Source organism: Ambystoma mexicanum, chromosome 1q, assembly GCF_040938575.1.
Source record: "Ambystoma mexicanum isolate Mex_15411 chromosome 1q, UKY_AmexF1_1, whole genome shotgun sequence".
In the NCBI taxonomy this organism is placed as follows: domain Eukaryota; kingdom Metazoa; phylum Chordata; class Amphibia; order Caudata; family Ambystomatidae; genus Ambystoma; species Ambystoma mexicanum.
The window spans coordinates 1,554,110,452-1,554,129,378 of record NC_090922.1 but is presented as its reverse complement, the minus strand read 5'-3'; the positions used below and the strand labels follow the sequence as shown (position 1 = coordinate 1,554,129,378).

The 18,927-nt window shown below is 44.0% G+C and overlaps 1 protein-coding gene across 1 annotated transcript in view; it reads right to left on the bottom strand.

The window, feature by feature from the left end:
* Positions 1–7,504: 7,504 nt before the first annotated feature.
* Positions 7,505–18,927, bottom strand: part of LOC138552279 (zinc finger protein 850-like) — an 83,542-nt gene continuing 72,119 nt past the window's right edge. The window contains exon 4 of the mRNA XM_069642526.1: positions 7,505–12,494. Coding sequence (XP_069498627.1) covers positions 9,604–11,772 — 2,169 coding nt within the window. The 5' untranslated portion in view covers positions 11,773–12,494 and the 3' untranslated portion in view covers positions 7,505–9,603. The remainder of the gene's footprint in view (positions 12,495–18,927) is intronic.

Genomic DNA, 18,927 nt, shown 5'->3' with positions numbered 1-18,927 from the left:
TACACCTTGGGCTACCTGGGTGAGTGAAAGTTTGAAAAACTTAGAGGGATGGATTAAGGGTTACAGCGTTAACGCTTATGAAGGAATGAAGAATCTTGTAATGTTGGAGTCAATTTATGATGCCTGCTCTCCTGAGCTCAGAAAGCACTTGGCTGATTCAAAGGAATTAGATTCCAGGAAGTTAGCTAAGGCTGCTGACTTGTGGGTTGCCAACAGGGCCACTCACAAGGATTCTGGGGCTACTTAGAAAAAGGATGAGGGAAAACAGCCAAAAAAAGGACTCCAAAGAGAATTCTAATAATTCCAATTCCAAAGAGGGCCCCAAACAAAACCAAAAGGGTAAGCCACAAGGGAAACCAAATCAGGCTAGTGTACCTCCTGGTGCCAAACCAGAAGGAGGTCAGAACAAGCCACGATTCCAGAAAGAATTTGGTAAATGCTTTGTTTGCGGCTCTACTGACCATGTGAAAGGAGATCCCAGATGTAAGGGTAAACCTTCAGGGGTCCAGCTTGTCTCCTTAGCCTTCGCTCCAGAGGAGGAAGTACAGATGGCAAGTGGAAACTTTCTATTACTGGCTGATGAACCCATTGGAGTCTCAGCCAGTGTTTCTTTAGTGTCTCTGGGTTTATGGGAACAACAGAACTTAGATGTCTATAATTATATCTCAGATAATACTAAAGAGTATTATAAGGACAGTGTCCAGGTGAATGGTCAGGAGACTCCTGCCATTAGGGACACTGGGGCCAGCATAACTGTGGTGGACAAATGGTTTTTTCTGGCTGAGGATGTTGCTAAGGCACCCAAACGCCTCACCAAGTTAGCTGGAGGGCCTGTGCAGATGCTTCCCCAATTACCAGTTCTCATCCAGTGTAATGACATGACTGTGAAGATACCGGTAAGCATACAAAGTGAGGTGCCAGGAAGGGTTCTGCTGGGTAATGACTTGAAAACTCTTGGAGTAGTGTCACATACCGCCAGACCTCCCATTTAAAGGTTACAGGAGCTCACCAGACCTGCAAGGGAGGGAACCATGAGAGGTACTCCCAAGGAGATGAAGAAAGATATCACTCCTGCTCCACTGGAGATGTCAGCTGCTGTATCTAAGCAACACGAAGCAAAGGGGAAACCTAAGACTTCTAACAAGAAACCAGCAGTCAGCACTCCAGTGCAGCCAACGAGGACTTATCCTAGATTGTCCAATGTTACACCAGTAACTCCCCCTCCAGCTGAGGCTGAAAGGGAGGTACAACCTCTGTGGTTGAACTAGACTCTGAAGAAGAGCTAGTGGAAGGCCAGGAACTCATTGGAGATCTGGATCCTGTTGACCATCCTGAGCTGCAGTCTTTACTGGCAGAAGGTGGACCCAACAGTGCAGACTTCAGTAAGGGACAGAGAGAATGTCCAACTCTGGAAGGTCTTCGCCACCAGGCAGATGCTCAGGCTGAAGGGCAAGAGCCTGGGAAATATAGGTTACACTGGGAAGATGGCCTCTTCTACAGTGAAGCAACGGAGTCTGCACCTGGGGACAACAAACAACTTGTAGTACTCCAAGAGAACAGACCACAGTTCTTGCAGTTAGCCCATGAGATTCCTTTGGTTGGTCACTTGAGTTTCAAGAAGACTAAGGAAAGGCTCTCACTCTACTTTTATTGGCCAAAGATGAGGGCTGAAGTAGATAAATACTGCAGGAGCTGCCACACCTGCCAGACTTCTGGTAAGGTTGGCTCCAAGCATGTGGCACCTTTAGTGCCTCTCCCTGTAGAGGGAGTCCCATTTGAGAGAGTAGGGATTGACATTGTTGGTCCCCTTGATCCTCCAACCTCCTCAGGCAACAGGTTTATACTTGTAGTAGACCATGCTACTAGGTACCCTGAGGCAATTCCTATGAGGACTGTTACAGCTCCGGCTGTGGCTAAGGCCCTCCTTGGTATTTTTACCAGGGTTGGGTTTCCTAAGGAAGTAATCTCTGACAGGGGGTCAAATTGTATGTCCCACTACATGAAAGCCATGTGGAAAACCTGCGGAGTTACTTACAAGTTCTCAACCGCATACCACCCTCAGACAAAAGGGCTGGTTGAAAGGTTCAACAGAACCATGACGAGCATGATAGGTGCTTTAGAGGACCCCCTTAAAAGAAAGTGGGGCCTTCTACTGCCATGCCTTCTATTTGCCTATAGAGAAGTCCCTCAGGAGGGAGTAGGTTATTCTCCCTTTGAACTTCTTTATGGTCATCCGGTCAGAGGTCCATTGGCCCTGATCAAGGAGGGGTTGGAGAGTACTCCTTCCCCCAAGCCAGTCAGAGTGACTGACTATGTGATAGGTCTCCGAAGGAGAATGTCACAAATGATGGCAGAAGCAAGCGATAACTTGAAAGCTGGACAAGCATTGGTCAAGCACTGGCATGACCAAAAGGCTAACATGGTTGAGTTTACTCAGGACCAGCTAGTTCTCGTTATGATTCCAACAAGGCAGAGGGCCTTGCAAGACAAATGGATGGGACCCTTCAAAGTTGTGGGTAAACTTGGAGAGGCCAACTATCTGGTGGACTTGGGCAATCCCAAGGAGGCTCCAACAGTCTTCCACACCAACAGGCTAAAAGCATATGTCTCTAGACCTGATGTAGGAGCTTTGCTTCTAGCATCATCAGAGGAAGAAGATGAGAGTGGAGCTCTTCCTGATCTCCTCAGAGGCTTACTTTTAGACGAAAAGATTGAAGGAGTAAATATATCTTCAAATCTGACACCTGAGCAACAGGAAGAGTGCAAATCTATGTTAAATCAGTTTGCCTCTCTGTTCTCACTTTCACCAGGCTTGACCACCTTGGGGACAGCATGATATACTCACTGGTGACTGTTTGCCAGTCAAAAGCAGAGGATATCGAATGTCAGAAAATGTAAGAACCCACATCAAAGGTGAGGTCAACAAGATGCTTGATCTCGGGGTAATAGAGCCCTCTACTAGTCCATGGTCTAGCCCAGTTCGTTTAGTACCAAAAGGCAGGATCTAAAGAACTTAGATTCTGTGTGGATTACAGAGCTCTTAATGCAGTCACTAAAACTGATGCCCACCCTTTGCCAAGGACAGATGAGTTGGTGGATAGACTTGGCGCAGCCAAGTTCCTCAGCACATTTGACTTGACGTTAGGCTATTGGCAAATAGCCCTGACAGACCATGCCAAGGAGAAAACTGCATTTTCTACTCCAGTTGGCTTATACCTGTTTAAGGTTATGCCTTTTGGATTGAAAAATGCACCTGATACATTTCAAAGGATGGTAAACCAGGTTCTGAATGGGATGGATGACTTCTGCATGGCATACTTGGATGACATAGCAGTGTTCAGCAATTCCTGGGAAGAACATGTGGACCACCTGAGGTATGTTTTGCAGGCTCTTGGAAAGGCCAATCTGACCATAAAGGCAAGTAAATGCCAGATTGGACAGAGTAAAGTGGTCTACCTTGGACATGAGGTAGGAGGTGGAGAAATAAGGCCTTTGCCCAGTAAGATTGAAGCTGTGCACAATTGGACAACACCTACTACTCAGACCCAGGTGAGAGCCTTCTTAGGTCTCACTGGGTATTACAGGAATTTCATTGAGAACTATGGGTCCATAGCTTCTCCACTGAATGTCATCTCCTCCCCTAAATTCCCTAAAAAGGTTAGGTGGAATAAGGAATGCAATCAGGCCTTTGAAAACCTGAAAAAAGGCTCTTTGCCAAGCCCCAGTACTCAGAGCTCCTGACTATCACCAAACTTTCATTGTGCAAACAGATGCTTCAAATGTAGGAATAGGTGCAGTCCTCAGTCAACTGGATGGGAAAGGTAGGGAGCACCCCATTTGCTTCATCAGTAGAAAACTGAAGGATCCTGAAACAAGGTGGGCAACCATTGAAAGAGAGTGCTTTGCTATCGTGTCGGCTCTGAAGATGTTTAGGCCATACTTGTATGGTTCTACTTTTGTCATTCAGACTGACCACTAACCCTTGAGATGGTTGATGCAAATGAAAGGGGAAAACCCAAAACTATTGAGATGGTCAATCTGCCTGCAAGGGTTTGATTTCACCATTGAGCACAGGTCAGGGTGTCACCACCAAAATGCTGATGGTCTCTCTAGGATGTATGTCATCGAGTAGAGGTATGGAATTCATCCAGGAGTGGATTAAATCCTCCTGTCCCTTAGTCTGTGGGGGGGGGGACGAGTGTTAGGGAGAATTCTCTCTTTAGGCTGAATTTCCTAACCTAGTGAGTCCCCCAGCAGCTTTGCTGGATTTCTGGAGTTTGTTTTTTTCTCCTGCCAAGAGTGAGACTCTTTTTCTCCCACTCTTGGACATGATTTATGGTGTTCCTTTGACTGATAATGTGTTTTATGGGCTATGGGGTCCTTTACCCCATAGGGTCTCATGTGTTTTTACTTTGTGTGTTACACAGCACCCTCCGTGCAGTAACACAGGGGTGTCATAGTGACAACCCACCATAGACTCCATACCCTGGGACTGACTAATGTCTCCCAGGGCATGTAAAGTCACCATTGGCTTTACTAGTCCCAAATTATGAACAGAAACCAGTACGACCCATCATATTGTGGACGTACTGGTCGGGGCAATTCGATTGCTCCGAGGTATGTTAGTCGAGGGGGCACGTCTCCGTCCCCCCTGATCGAGTTTTGGCTGGTGTCAGTGAATACTACTTTTTATATTCGACCGCGAATATATCCCTATGGGATTTTCCCATTGTTCGAGGCTACCAACTTTAATTATTTAATTCTCATAGCCTCGAACATACCGCCGGTTTATTTATTTAATATTAATTCGCCAGTTGGTATTTTTTGCCAGGACTCGATTCTAAAATGGTCTTTGTGTTCTCCTCTGTGACTCCAACCCAAGTGGAGCCCTTTGTTCCACTTTTTGGCGGGCTTCTCCACAGAAACCTCCAAAAGAGGTGCCACTCTGTCTGCGTACCGCAGGGGGTGCGGGAGGGGGTTTAGGCACCCTGGACTGAGTTACCTTGGTAACTCAAGTCGCACTCTTGTGTGATTGGCCCAAGTGGTGAGCCGGCTGGCTCACCACTTAGCATGTTTGATTGATTGACAGCTAGGCTAAGTGAATGGGGGTGTGCTGCATAAAAGCAGGGCTTTGGGGACTGGAACTTCAGAAGTCGCCACAGGACCTGAGAATCCAACGAGGGAGAAGCTGAGCTGACCTACCATGACGACACCACCGGTGGAGCCCTGCGGAACCGACTCACCACTTCCCGACGACAAAGAAGATCTCCCGGCTGGAGAGGCTTCTTCCCCTGACTGGTGGGCACAACCAGTTTACCTTCTTCTCTTCGCATCCCAGGCCGTCTTGTGGTCGAATTGCCCTTGCCAAGCACCCCGGCAACCGGATAGCCACTTACCACTGGACCGCGAATAAAAGGACCGCTCCCTTTACCCGAGAGCTCCGCGCTGGTTTCTTCCCTGGCAGTGCAATGGACTCCTGTCTTCCTCCCCGACGAGATCCTCTCTTCCCCCGGACGAATCACCGACTTGCATCCGCTGCCAGGAACAACTGCCCCGCTGGAGTATTCTCACCACTTTACGTGTCCGCCAGGCTTCCCTTTCTAAAGATTGCTACAAGGTCATAATAACCCCTTAACCTTCTGGACTGGCTGGCCGCCTTGACCCTCTAACTGGTCCCTTTCTTTTGGTCCAACTCTTTTTGAACCTTTGCAAGACTCTTGTGCACTTCAACCGTGTGACCTTGGATACATTTCATTTTGATCCTCTTAAAAGTGGATCCGGCCTACTGACTCTAACCTCACGGTTTTACTTTGCCTCACTCTCTTGTCGTGTTCTTAAGAAAAGTGTTGGGATCTGTTTCAATTTATACTCTGCTTTTCTCTCCTTTTTTAAACTAATTATTAGAGTGCCATCTGTGTTAAGCGCTCACCGCTGTCTGAAAATAAGTGGGGCTTTACCAAAGAATTGTCTAATATTCTTTTGAGGGAGTGTATATCTTTTAGTGACCGTGTTTTTGAATTGCTTACTATTAGTGCCTGTGTGTTTTTCTAGATGTGGTTTTAAATAAATAATTATATCTCTTTTACACCAAGCTCTGGTCAGGGTTTACTTGTTCTACTGTGTTTTTTGACCTATTGTGAATACTCTGTATACTGCCTAACTCTTCTTGAGGGAAGTCTGACTGCTCAGCCACAGCTACCAAGTGAATCTGTGTGGTACAGACTGCTACCAAGTGGGTTTAATGCCAAACACGTGTAGTCTTAAATCTTTTGCAGTGGTCCCAGAGGGAACTGCACAGGTTTCTGCCTAACACCAATAAACCCCAAAGCGAACTCATCTGGACATCCTCTCTGAGCTTCTGCAGGAGCCGATTGCCAGGGAGAGGAACACCAGAATCGAGTGTCTCGTTTTTAAGTTGGACCCAAGCTCATGGAAGATCCTCCGGACTCCCATGAAGCAGGACTGACCAAACCTGAGCCACCTCAAAAGAGTGCTGGACACCAAATGCGAGGAAAGTCCATTACAGTAGCCGAGAACCGCAGTGGTGCTATTTGTGAGAGATGCGAGGAGCTGAAACCAGGAAATGCCACTGATCTGAAGTTTGCCCATTGCTGCCGCTGACTTTCCATTCGTAGTGCAGGAGTCCCCAGATGTCCTCCCTCTTGTCTCCATGACTGAGGCCCAGGAACAAAGGACCTGCAGACCTACACTGGAACTTAAGCCGGCTGGATCCAGTTCTTCAAACCAAAGGTACTGTAAAACCAAAGGGGACTTACCTCTTGTGGTGTAACCTTACTAGTTCTCAGTTGAGGCGTGTTTTGGATGCCCTTTTGCCGAGTTGCTTGCAGCTCTGCCCCCCACAAGCCTGAAGAGCTTGTGGCCCTTCTGTGATTTTAGCTCCACAAACTTTTCTAAAACATTGTGCAAGACTTTTACTCATCTGCAAGAAGATCCTCAGCTCTCCTAGACTTTGTCCAACTAACATTGGCTGCCCTGGCTCCCTGAGAGACACTTCTTACCACTGACTTTGTTCTTTTACCTTTCCTCCGGGAAGGGGGTCATTTACTTTCCATTGGTGGGTTCAAAAAGTACTTACCAGTTTATGAATTCGTTTTAACCTGTTGTTTCATTCCCATATCTAATCTTTTACACCAAACTCATTATTGCTCTAAATGTACCAGTGATAAATCAATGTCCACAGTGTCCTAGCTATTTACGTCACCTGAGGGTGTAGGGAGTGTCTGTGTGCGATCCCCAATGGGTATCATCTGATTTAGAGAAACTAAGAGTGTTTTGAAGTATATTTTAAAGTGTTACATGTGTTGCTCCCTTCTGAGGAAGGCTTATATAACTGACTCATAAATTAATAATTGTTTAATCAAGAAACGTTGTATATAAGTGTTTATTTGAACAACTGTCACTGTGAAACTCTGTTACAAACTTAAAGCTCACATTGACCCCTCTTGAGATAAGCCTGGCTGCTCAGTTACGCTTACAAAGTGTGTAGTATTTCGTATTTTATTTATTTGTATAGCACGCCTGGACCAAAGGCATCTGGGCGCATGTCTTAGGTTACAAATGTTACAGTGACATAATATACATCAAAAGACAGCCAGGCATTGAAACAGGAGATGCATACAAAATACTATAGAGCTAAATACATACATAATACTTAAATTGCAGTGAATATACATTAGTATTTACATTTAGAAAGCTGAAGGCTACATTGGAGGTCATTATGAGTTGGAGTTAAGGCCGATGAGACCTGTGGTTAGCATGTCTTGATTAATAAGCAACTATGGCAACCATATCAACCTAATGTATTGTATTGTTAAGTTTTATCTTCATGTAGTTGCAATTTTAACATGTCTTCGATAAGCTGATTTGTGCTTTTAATCAGATTGTAATGAATATGCTGAATGTATTTTACCTTTTTGTATGTTATGTGCCTTGTTGCTACATGTATATCAAATAAATCAACTCAAACTCATAAGCCACAATTTGGCTTTACTTTGGAAAGAGTGGAAGAAGGGATCTGGTCTGAACGGGTTGTGAAGTGAGTTCCATAATTTGGAGTCAAGGATCAGGAAACTGGTCCCGCCAGCTTTTTGAACGTTGAATTTAGGTATGGATAGACAATGAGCTTGGGCAGCTCTCTGAGGGCGGCAAGAAGTGTGGGGTGTGAACCGGCGCACCAGATAGTTAGGGGCCTGGTTGGCAAGAGAGTTATGTGTTAGAGCAAGAGATTTGAGGGAGAATCGTTGGGCTACTGAGAGCTAATGTAGGCTGCATCTAGTGTCAGATATGTGCTGATTTCTGGGAATATTCAGTGCTGCCCTGATGGCGTTGTTTTGGATGACCTGAAGCTTGCTAAGATTTTGTTGGCTAGTCCCTAGGTAGAGTGCATTACAGTAGTTGAGTTTCAACATAATAAGGGATCTCGCAAGGGTGATGCAGTTTGAGGTAGTGAGGAATGGGCGGGAGGCTGTAATAAGTTTGCACATGTAGGCAGATGTTGAGATTACAGCATTAGTTTGTCTGGAGAGTGATAGTGTAGAATCAAGATAGACGCCTAGTGTTTTAGTATCGTTAGATACTTTGATGGTGTTGCCATCGATGATGAAGGATTTGAAGATGGGATCTAGCCTATTAAGTCGGTGGTGGGAACCCAGGATGAGGAGCTCGTGTTATCGCCGTTAAGACATAGCTTGTGTTGAGCCATCCAAGCCTGGATGACCAGATAGACATCGTTTAGGGCTTTAGTGTCCAGTGTGTGGTCTCCTGAGCGTTATAGAGCAGAGGTGAAACACAAGATCCTTGAGGGACCCTACAAGGGACTGGAGAGGGTTCAGCGGAAGCAGACGGGGAGAAGACTCTCATGGATCTATTGGCCAGGAATGAACTAATCCACATGGTAGCTTTGTCTGAAAAATAGGCTGCTGATTTTAGATGTCGGCAGAGAATTTGGTGGTTAACCAAATCAAAAGCAGCCGAAAATTCAAGTAATAGCAGGAGGGCCAGTTTTCCATTGTCTTTTAAATCCTCAATTTGGGTTTTTAAATCGATGAGGGCAGTTTCAGTTCTGCGCCTAGGTCGGAAACCATATTGTCTGAGATTGAGTAATTTGTTAGTTTCCAGGTAGTCCTGGATCTGCAGATATGCATATCTGCCCAAAATGTTTAGCAAAAAGATAACAGTGGTGATGGGCGTATAATTGGTGGGTATGCTAGGGTCCAGGGAAGGTTATTTACATGCTTATACCAAAGGTTGGGTTAACTATTGCCACAAGGACAAGGCTGGTGCAGTCTCCCACGGGGTACTGCATCCAATCTTGCCTAACAGCAGATAAGAATATCCTGCGCAGTGAAGTATTTCCCACACACACTACCCTGAAATGGACCCTTGCATGCACGTTTCGTCTGGTGCCCATTTAGGTTATTTATCTCACTGATCAGCTTTATCACCTGTATGTGTTTTTTGGTGACAAATACGACTTCCCTTCAGAATAAATCTATTCCCACATTCGGTACACTGATGAGGTTTCTCGCCTGTATGTGAGAACTGATGGTAAATAAGACCTCCCTTTTGACTGAAAGCTTTCCCTCATTCAGTGCACTCATAAGGTTTCCCACCTGTATGAATTCTCTGGTGAGAAATAAGATTTCCCTTTGTAACGAAACTCTTACCACATTCAGTACACTGATGAGGTTTCTCGCCTGTATGAGTTTTCTGGTGAGAAATAAGACGTCCCTTTGTAATGAAACTCTTACTACATTCAGTACACTGATGAGGTTTCTCGCCTGTATGTGAGAACTGATGGAAAATAAGACCTCGCTTGCTTCTGAAAGCTTTCCCACATTCAGTGCACTCATGAGGTTTCTCACTTGTATGAGTTCTCTGGTGAGAAATAAGATTTCCCTTCGTAATGAAACTCTTACCACATTCAGAACACTGATGCGGTTTCTCACCTGTATGAGTTCTCTGGTGAGAAATAAGACTTCCCTTCGTAATGAAACTCTTAACACATTCAGTACACTGATGAGGTTTCTCGCCTGTATGTGAGAACTGATGGAAAAGAAGACCTTGCTTGCTTCTGAAAGCTTTCCCACATTCAGTGCACTCATAAGGTTTCTCACCTGTATGAGTTCTCTGGTGAGAAATGAGATTTCCCTTCGTAATGCAACTCTTACCACATTCAGTACACTGATGAGGTTTCTCACCTGTATGAGTTCTCTGGTGAGAAATAAGACTTCCCTTTGTAATGAAACTCTTAATACATTCAGTACACTGATGAGGTTTCCCACCTGTATGTGAAAACTGATGAGAAATTAGACCATCCTGCCGACAGAACCTTTCCCCACATTCAGTGCACACGTAAGGTTTCTCACCTGTATGTGTTCTTTGGTGACAAATAAGACGTTCCTTCCGAATAAAGCTCTTCCCACATTCAGTGCACTCATGAGGTTTCTCACCTGTATGTGAGAACTGATGGTAAATGAGACCATCCTGCCGACAGAACCTTTCCCCACATTCAGTGCACACATAAGGTTTCTCACCTGTATGAGATCTCTGGTGAGAAATAAGATTTCCCTGTGTGATGAAATTCTTACCACATTCAGAACACTGATGAGGTTTCTCACCTGTATGTGAGAACTGATGAGAAATGAGACCTCTCTTGCTTCTGAAACCTTTCCCACATTCAGTGCACTCATGAGGTTTCTCACCTGTATGAGTTCTCTGGTGAGAAATAAGATTTCCCTTTGTGATGAAATTCTTACCACATTCAGAACACTGATGAGGTTTCTCACCTGTATGTGAGAACTGATGAGAAATGAGACCTTGCTTGCTTCTGAAAGCTTTCCCACATTCAGTGCACTCATGAGGTTTCTCACCTGTATGAGTTCTCTGGTGAGAAATAAGACGTCCCTTCCGAGTAAAGCTCTTACCACATTCAGTGCACTCATGAGGTTTTTCACCTGTATGTGTTCTCTGGTGAGAAATAAGATTTCCCTTTGTAATGAAGCTCTTACCACATTCAGTACACTGATGAGGTTTCTCACCTGTATGAATTCTCTGGTGAGTAATAAGAGTTCCCTTCGTAATGAAACTCTTACCACATTCAGTACACTTATGAGGTTTCTCACCTGTATGAGTTCTCTGGTGAGTAATAAGAGTTCCCTTCGTAATGAAGCTCTTTCCACATTCAGTACACTGATGAGGTTTCTCACCTGTATGTGTTCTCTGGTGGAAAATAAGACTTCCCTTTGTACTGAAACTCTTAGCACATTCAGTACACTCATGAGGTTTCTCACATGTATGAGTTCTCTGGTGAGAAATAAGATTTCCCTTCATAGTGAAACTCTTACCACATTCAGTACACTGATGAGGTTTCTCACCCGTATGAGTTCTCTGGTGAGAAATAAGACGTCCCTTCGTAATGAAACTCTTACCACATTCAGAACACTGATGAGGTTTTTCACCTGTATGTGAGAACTGATGGTAAATAAGATCTCCCTTTTGACTGAAAGCTTTCCCACATTCAGTGCACTCATGAGGTTTCCCACCTGCATGAGTTCTCTGGTGAGAAATAAGATCCCCCTTCATAATGAAACTCTTACCACATTCAGTACACTGATGAGGTTTTTCACCTGTATGTGAGAACTGATGGTAAATAAGATCTCCCTTTTGACTGAAAGCTTTCCCACATTCAGTGCACTCATGAGGTTTCCCACCTGCATGAGTTCTCTGGTGAGAAATAAGATCCCCCTTCATAATGAAACTCTTACCACATTCAGTACACTGATGAGGTTTTTCACCTGTATGTGAGAACTGATGGTAAATAAGATCTCCCTTTTGACTGAAAGCTTTCCACCTGAATGTGTCCTCTGGGGGGAAATAAGCATATCTTTATTCCCAAATTTAGTGCGCTGGCAAGGTTTTTCACCAATGTTTTTCCTGTTTATTTTGTCAGGTTGACTCGTTCCACTGAATCATTTCCCAGACTCACAGTGAAGGTGAGCTTTCCCACGTGTAGGTCTTTTCTAGTGACAAAAGATGTTTCTTCTGGCTGAAGATTTTAAACTATTCAGTTCATGGATACTGTTTGACCATATACAGGTGTTTCGCAAAATCTGATAAACTAATCTCAGAATGTATATAAAATAGCACTCGCTTGTGTTCCCTCAGGAATAGGCAAAAGAAAAAGCCTGGTTTTACGGCACCTCAAGCACTGTTGCTATTATTGCTCTGTAATGTTGGATATGTATTGTAGGTCTGTGTTGCTGGATGCTACCACACGTGTGTTGAATGGATGACACCCATCATGTATTCTATCGGCTTCTCAATCTCATTCCCTAAATAATCCGAAAAGAAATTTGGACCACAAACGTGTCTGCTTGTTGTTAGGAAATTGCACATTGCGTCAATGAAGGTCGGCACTGCATTAGTCCAGACAATTTAACAATCAAGCTTGTGTTTTTTGGGTCATCAATCACCTATTGAAGAAAAAGGAGAAACACATGATTAGTTTCAGCATGTTCACAGTCGCAGGCATCACCAACAGGCCAACTGGTTCTCAGTAGTTACTATATATTAAGGAGCAGTTATACAATTCTTGTAATCCACTAGAAATAAACAGCTTTTATTTCTATATAGTGATTTAGGTATTGATAAGTGTGGGAATTCTAGTATAAATCGTATTATATTTTTATTAGCATTTGGTTAAATACAAACCTTTAGCCAATGGTATACAGATAATAAAAACCACAAAGTAAAAATTCAAAATCAATCACATTAAAGTTTATCACAACATACATTGAAAACTTAAAATTAGAGTTACAAGTAAAAATAAAAGCTCTTTTCTTTCTTTCTACAAGGTTAAAGTTGGAATTTTCTGCAGGGCCACCTTTTAAATATAGTAAGCCGCACACGTCATAACAATAGACTCAGCAATGAATATTGCACTCCAAAATTGTAAATATTGCTTTTTGTTTAATAACAGATTTCAGCTGTTTAGTTATCACTTCCATTATTTATTAAATGATTTCAATTTGCAAATATTGCAGTGCTTACATCAAAGTCAATGTTCACAGTCATCCTCTTGTTTTCAAATGCATCAATTTTGCTCATTTCTAAATCCACAAATGTCCTTCTTACATTTTATATTATTAAGAAAAATGTTGCTGTCTAGTCTAGTCTTTAATAATCCTCATCCTCTTTTAGTTCATTTTTCAAAGGTTCTTATCCTTGACATGTGTGTCGCCACTATTTTGGCTTCTAAGAAGGCCATATATGTTACGAATGGAAAGGACATTTTTATGTCAGCTTGTAAAATGGGGAGTACACCCACACTTATCAATGCCTGGCTCTCAGTAGTAGTGGTGTGCGTTACTTAATTACTCACAGAGTATCTATTAAGACTGTGAAGTGCCATCTAATGGATATAGGCCCCCTCATAGCTGTCAGAGTAGTGATTCTCAAATGATAAAATGCAATAGAGGTGATATGTGATTCATTTTTATACAGAACCGTTCTGTATCCAAAAGCATGTAAAAAACAAATCGTACAGCCTCGGTGAAGAAAACATTTCATGTGGATATTTTAATCATGAGGACAATGCATATATTTTTCTACCATTTTACTTCTTCTGTAATGTACATGAAAGCTCCCAATTTCCCGATACAAATGATAAGGGCAGGTGTTTGACACTGGTGATAAAACTGCTCACCTAATCAGACACCTCGCTTGACCAGTCTATTATGTCATTAGTGATGACCTCCTCATAACCTTTGCGGCAAATGTTTATTTTCCAGACACAAATGTATAACCAACAGCAGTATTATTTGAAAATGAATAGAGCGCATACTAAGACTAAAAAGGAATCTAGGCGCTGGAAGATTAAGAGGGCTGAATTGAGATTTAAAGAAAAAACACCAGTCACTTCCCACAGTTAGAATAGTACTGCATTCAAACATTGACTTTAAACCCCAATAAACTCCAAACAAATCATTCTCCCCCGGAATTCACAGAATGATCAAGCTTGTATCAGACTGATACAATTACATGTTTGCCAATGAGGCAAAGTGTTTCTGAGACGCCCACTCCACCCCCAGATCCCAACAATCATCCCAACACCCTTCCTAATTGTTTACACAAACGCCCTATTGCTATGCACTATAGTTAATGTGCAAAAGGGTGCCACTTGTATTGCCCTGTTCAATATATCACAGGGTAATTTTCAGTAAGGGGTGGGGGGCTGGAACTCAGCTGTATTGTTAAGGGGTGCATGTAAATGGTCATATCACTTGGCAGTTCCTCATAACCCGATACAGACCCCCTTCTTTTTTGTGGATTCTGATAAGGGGAGCCTAGATTCATCCTCAACAAGCCCCTGCACCCTTTATGCTGTGACGGAGAATTCACTATATCTTATCCCGTGAAGCACTTTAGTTACCTCTCTAGTGGAGCTGTAGCCCCATCATCGTTAATATCCAAGAACTCTGACTCTTGTCACCATTTACTGTTCATACAGATGATTCCTGCTGATCTAATGTGGAGAGACCCCCCCCCCCCCACTCCTACCCTAGGTGAGTTTGCTCAGCATAATCTGAAAGGTAGATGACTCCGATGTCAGCATCTGATGAAAATGTAATGAAGTTTGGTGTGACCCATATGGCATCAAATGGTGGGACAAGATTTATTAGGTGGGAATAGTATGCATAGTCAGACGGCCAAGGAAGGGCAAGCCATCATCCATCCACCTGCCCGTCAGACAGTCAGTCCTATGGTATTGAATTTTGATGTGTGTCTAGTAGAGGCAGACGGCACATTTATGAACGGGACATAGGCTACCCCTCCTTTTCACACCGCAGATATGTGTGATGCACCCCACTCTTACAAATCTACAAATTGGTCTGTTTTTATCACTTAGAAATCATTGCAAAATACAATTTTATTTATCATCAAACAATTTTAGGAAATTGGCCTCTCCACAGGCTATAAATTAAATACAGTCATATTTCCCTCCTCCCCCCAGTACCATATTTACATTCATATAGTGCTATTATGGGGTGATCTTGAACATACGATGGTGTGAGGTTAGTATACATTGACTCAGTGTAGTTGCTCTCATTTCAATACACTTTTCAAGTCGACAATGTTGGTGTTTCCAGCATGTGTAGAATCTATACAGTTGTTACAGTAGTTTCTCTCATGCTTTCCTCAGGACTGGTGGATAGGGGACTTTGGTGTTGCCTTCATGTCCAAAACCCTCTAGGTATGCTTCTGCACAAACACTCTTTTATCAAGGTGTCTTAAGTACAACACTGGTATCTGAGAGACAGTCGCTTCTTATATCCTGGTGGCAAACGTTTCTTGGCGTCATCAATGTGGTTCCTGTCTCGTTTCGTCGTAGTGAATGCCTATCCATCTATTTAGAAGATAAAAAATCCCAAAAGACCATTTATCCCTGTCCTGATGAAGGCCTGTCAAGATTAATGAGAAGACCAAGGTTGGATGCGCTCTATCTCTACCAAATGGGCCGAAACACACCGCGTCGACACTACTTTTTGCAATCACATCCATTGCCAATCAAGCCCCTAGAGGTGATAGGTAGTAAGCACCTTATAAACAACAAAGAAACTGTTTTCAATTTTTTCATTTTGGGTCACTTGATATAAGACGTGTTGGATTGGTACCTTTTGATGTACTGTAACTGGTTGTTTTGTTACATGAACCCTGAAGTAATATATGTACATGACAATGTGTCCAATGTGTTTATATCATGTGTGATACATGTTTAAAGTGTTTTTAAAAATAATAAATGGTTTTGTGAAAAACAGGCACTCAAGATGAGTAAAGAATAAAATATGGTTTCCTGTTTAAAATCATTTACAAATTGAAGTTTGGTCAATTAGAAGTGTATATGTTTTATAACATCAGGGTGTGAACTTGGTTCAGAAAATTGGGAATATGTTGAAATGCAGGAGCAGGAGGAAGTCTGCGTTGGTTTTTGTTGTATACATTGAAGAACCGTTACATTAAAAACCGTCAATATATGTTGTTACAGGTAAACACAGATTGACTAAAGTGTATTGAAGAATCACTGATTAATCAAAGCCTAGAAAATGTGATGAATGCAAATTCTTATAGTTAAAGAAACAAGATTAAGAAAAACTGAAAAATATGCCAAATAATAGAAAAATAGGGATTGTGGACAAGCGGGTAAGTGCCCACTGAAGAATTTTCTGATAAGACATCCATTACTTACCGTAAAAGCATTTCTGATGATTGTATCTGCTTAGATTCACATACTGTGCATATGGTCCGACATCCAGTGGTAACCACGGAGTATTGCATCTTGTCTTTCGGGGACCGAAAGGGGACGTTGGCATAGGCGTGTCTGTAACACTATCCCTATCGTGACGTGTGTAGTACCCAAAATCCCTCACGCACCGAGGTCCCTCCGATTGTATTTTTTCTGCAATAAGGGAGCCCAAGGCTATAGTGAGTGTGTAAATGAAGAGAGAAAGTAGTAAAGATGTCTATGTTCCTTCCACCCCGAGCGGGGAGGGAGGGCGCATGTGAATCTAAGCAGATACAACCATCAGAAATGCTATTACGGTGAGTAATGCATGTCTTCTGATGCTTGTTAATCTGCTTAGAATCACATGCTGTGCATAGACTAGCGAGCAGTACCCGGAGTTGGAGGTGGGTTGTGAGAAGGAACAGTAGAGAAAAGATGTCTTAGTACTGCTTGTCCCACCTGGGAATCAGATCTAGAGTGAGCATCTAGACAAAAGTGTTTTGTAAAGGTGTGTACAGAACTCCAGGTTGCCGCTTTGCAAATGGACTCTAGGGGAACATTTGCATTGAATGCTATGGACGCCCCAGAGCCTCGAGTAGAGTGTGCTTTAGGCTTGAAGGGCAGTTCTCTCTTTGCAAGAGCGTAACATAGTGTGATGCATTTGACAATCCACCTTGAGATTGCTGATTTAGAGACAGGGTCCCCTTCTCTACCAGCTGCCACTGAAACAAAGAATTGTTTAGTTTTCCTCAGTGGTTTAGTTCTATCCATGTAGAACATGACTGCCCTGCGCACATCTAATGTGTGAAGGCTTCTTTCGGCCATGTTAGTAGGTCTCTGGAAGAACGTGGGTAGTTCGATTGACTGGTTCACATGGAACTTCGAAATAAATTTTGGCGCAAACCTGGGATGTGGGCGCAGAACTACCTTATCTTTGTGGACTGTAACAAAGGGGTCTAAAACAGAGAGAGCCTGTAGTTCGCTAACCCTTCTGATAAAAGTGATAGCCACTAGGAAGGCTGTCTTATAAGTCAGGTCTTTCAGACTTGCTTTATGCATAGGCTCAAAGGGGGGTCCCCATGAGCCTGGTCAAAACCATGTTCAGATCTCACCCAGGGGCTGGGTGAGAGACGGGAGGATAAATCCTCTGAGCCCCTTCCATAAAGGCCTTAATTACTGGTATCTTCCACCACAACACCTTTTGCTGTGATGTGGTGTAGGCTGACAACGCAGCTAGATGAACCTTTAAGGAATTGAAGACTAACACAGAGTCTAACAGATGGGTTAGATACAACACAATGTGTGAGCGCGAGCAATCGATGGGATTGACGCCTTTGGAATTGCACCAGATGACAAAACGTTTCCATTTGCTGGCATAGCAATCCCGTGTGTTAGGCTTTCTCGCCTCCCTCAGTATGTCCATGCATCTTTGAGGGAGTTGCAGATGTCCAAACTCTATGACCTCAGGAGCCAGGCTGCTAAGTTCAGAGTTTGTGGGCATGGGTGGAGGGTCTCCCCCCTGTCCTGAGATAACATGTTGTACGGGCAGGGCAGCTTGACTGGTGGGGAGAGGGACATTTCCATCAGGTGAGCGAACCAGGGTTGGCGGGCCCACATGGGGGCCACCAGTATCATGGTAACTGGTTCCCGGGGCATCTTGTGCACTATCTTGTTGAGACGGGGACTCCGGGGGGGGGGGTATGAGAAGCGTAGACAAATTCCCCCGACCAAGTTATCCAGAGACCGTTCCCCTTGGATCGGTTCTGGGGGTACCTGGAGGCGTAGTCTTGGCATTGGGCGTTCTCCTGAGTAGCGAACAGGTCGATCTCTGGGAACCCCCATTCTGCGAAGACGTTGGAGACAATGTCTTCATGCAGTCGCCATTCGTATTCTACTGGCAGAGGAAAATGTCTGCTGAGTACGTCTGCCAGAAGATTGAGTTCCCCTGGAACACGTTGGGACAACAAAAACATCTTGTGTTTGAGAGCCCATATCCAAATGTTTTGGGACAGTTTGGATAGCCCTGGAGAGTGAGTGCCCCCCTATTTGTTCAGGTAATACATTACTGTAGTGCTGTCTGTTAGGATCAGCACTGTCTTCCCTTGCAGTTGCTCCTGAAAGGCTTTCAATGGTTTGAACACCGCTAGTAGCTCCAGTAAGTTTATATGGTTGGCCGCTACTTGAGGGGACCACACTCCGTGTGCTGTCTGCTGAAGCAGGTGAGGCCCCCCACCCCGTGAGAGATGCGTCTGTCGTGAGAGTGGCTTCCACTGCAGGGGTGGTGAAGGTCTTGCCCTTCAAGAGGTTTTCCCTTGACCACCACTGCAGCGAGAGAACGAGGGCTGGCGAGACAACTACCAGATCTTCCCATTGTCCACTGGCCTGACACCACTGGCTGTTGAGCCACTCTTGCATGGGATGCATGCGCAGCTGCGCGTGGGGAACCAAGTATATGCATGACGCCATCATCCCTAGCAAACGCATGGCTTTGCGTACCGTCACCTCCCGACTGGCTACATCGTGAGGAACCCGAGAGAGCATGTTCTGAACCCTCTCGCTGGAGGGGAAGACCAGACCGTCTTCCGTCCGAATTAGTGCTCACAGGAGCTGTTTTACTTGGCTGG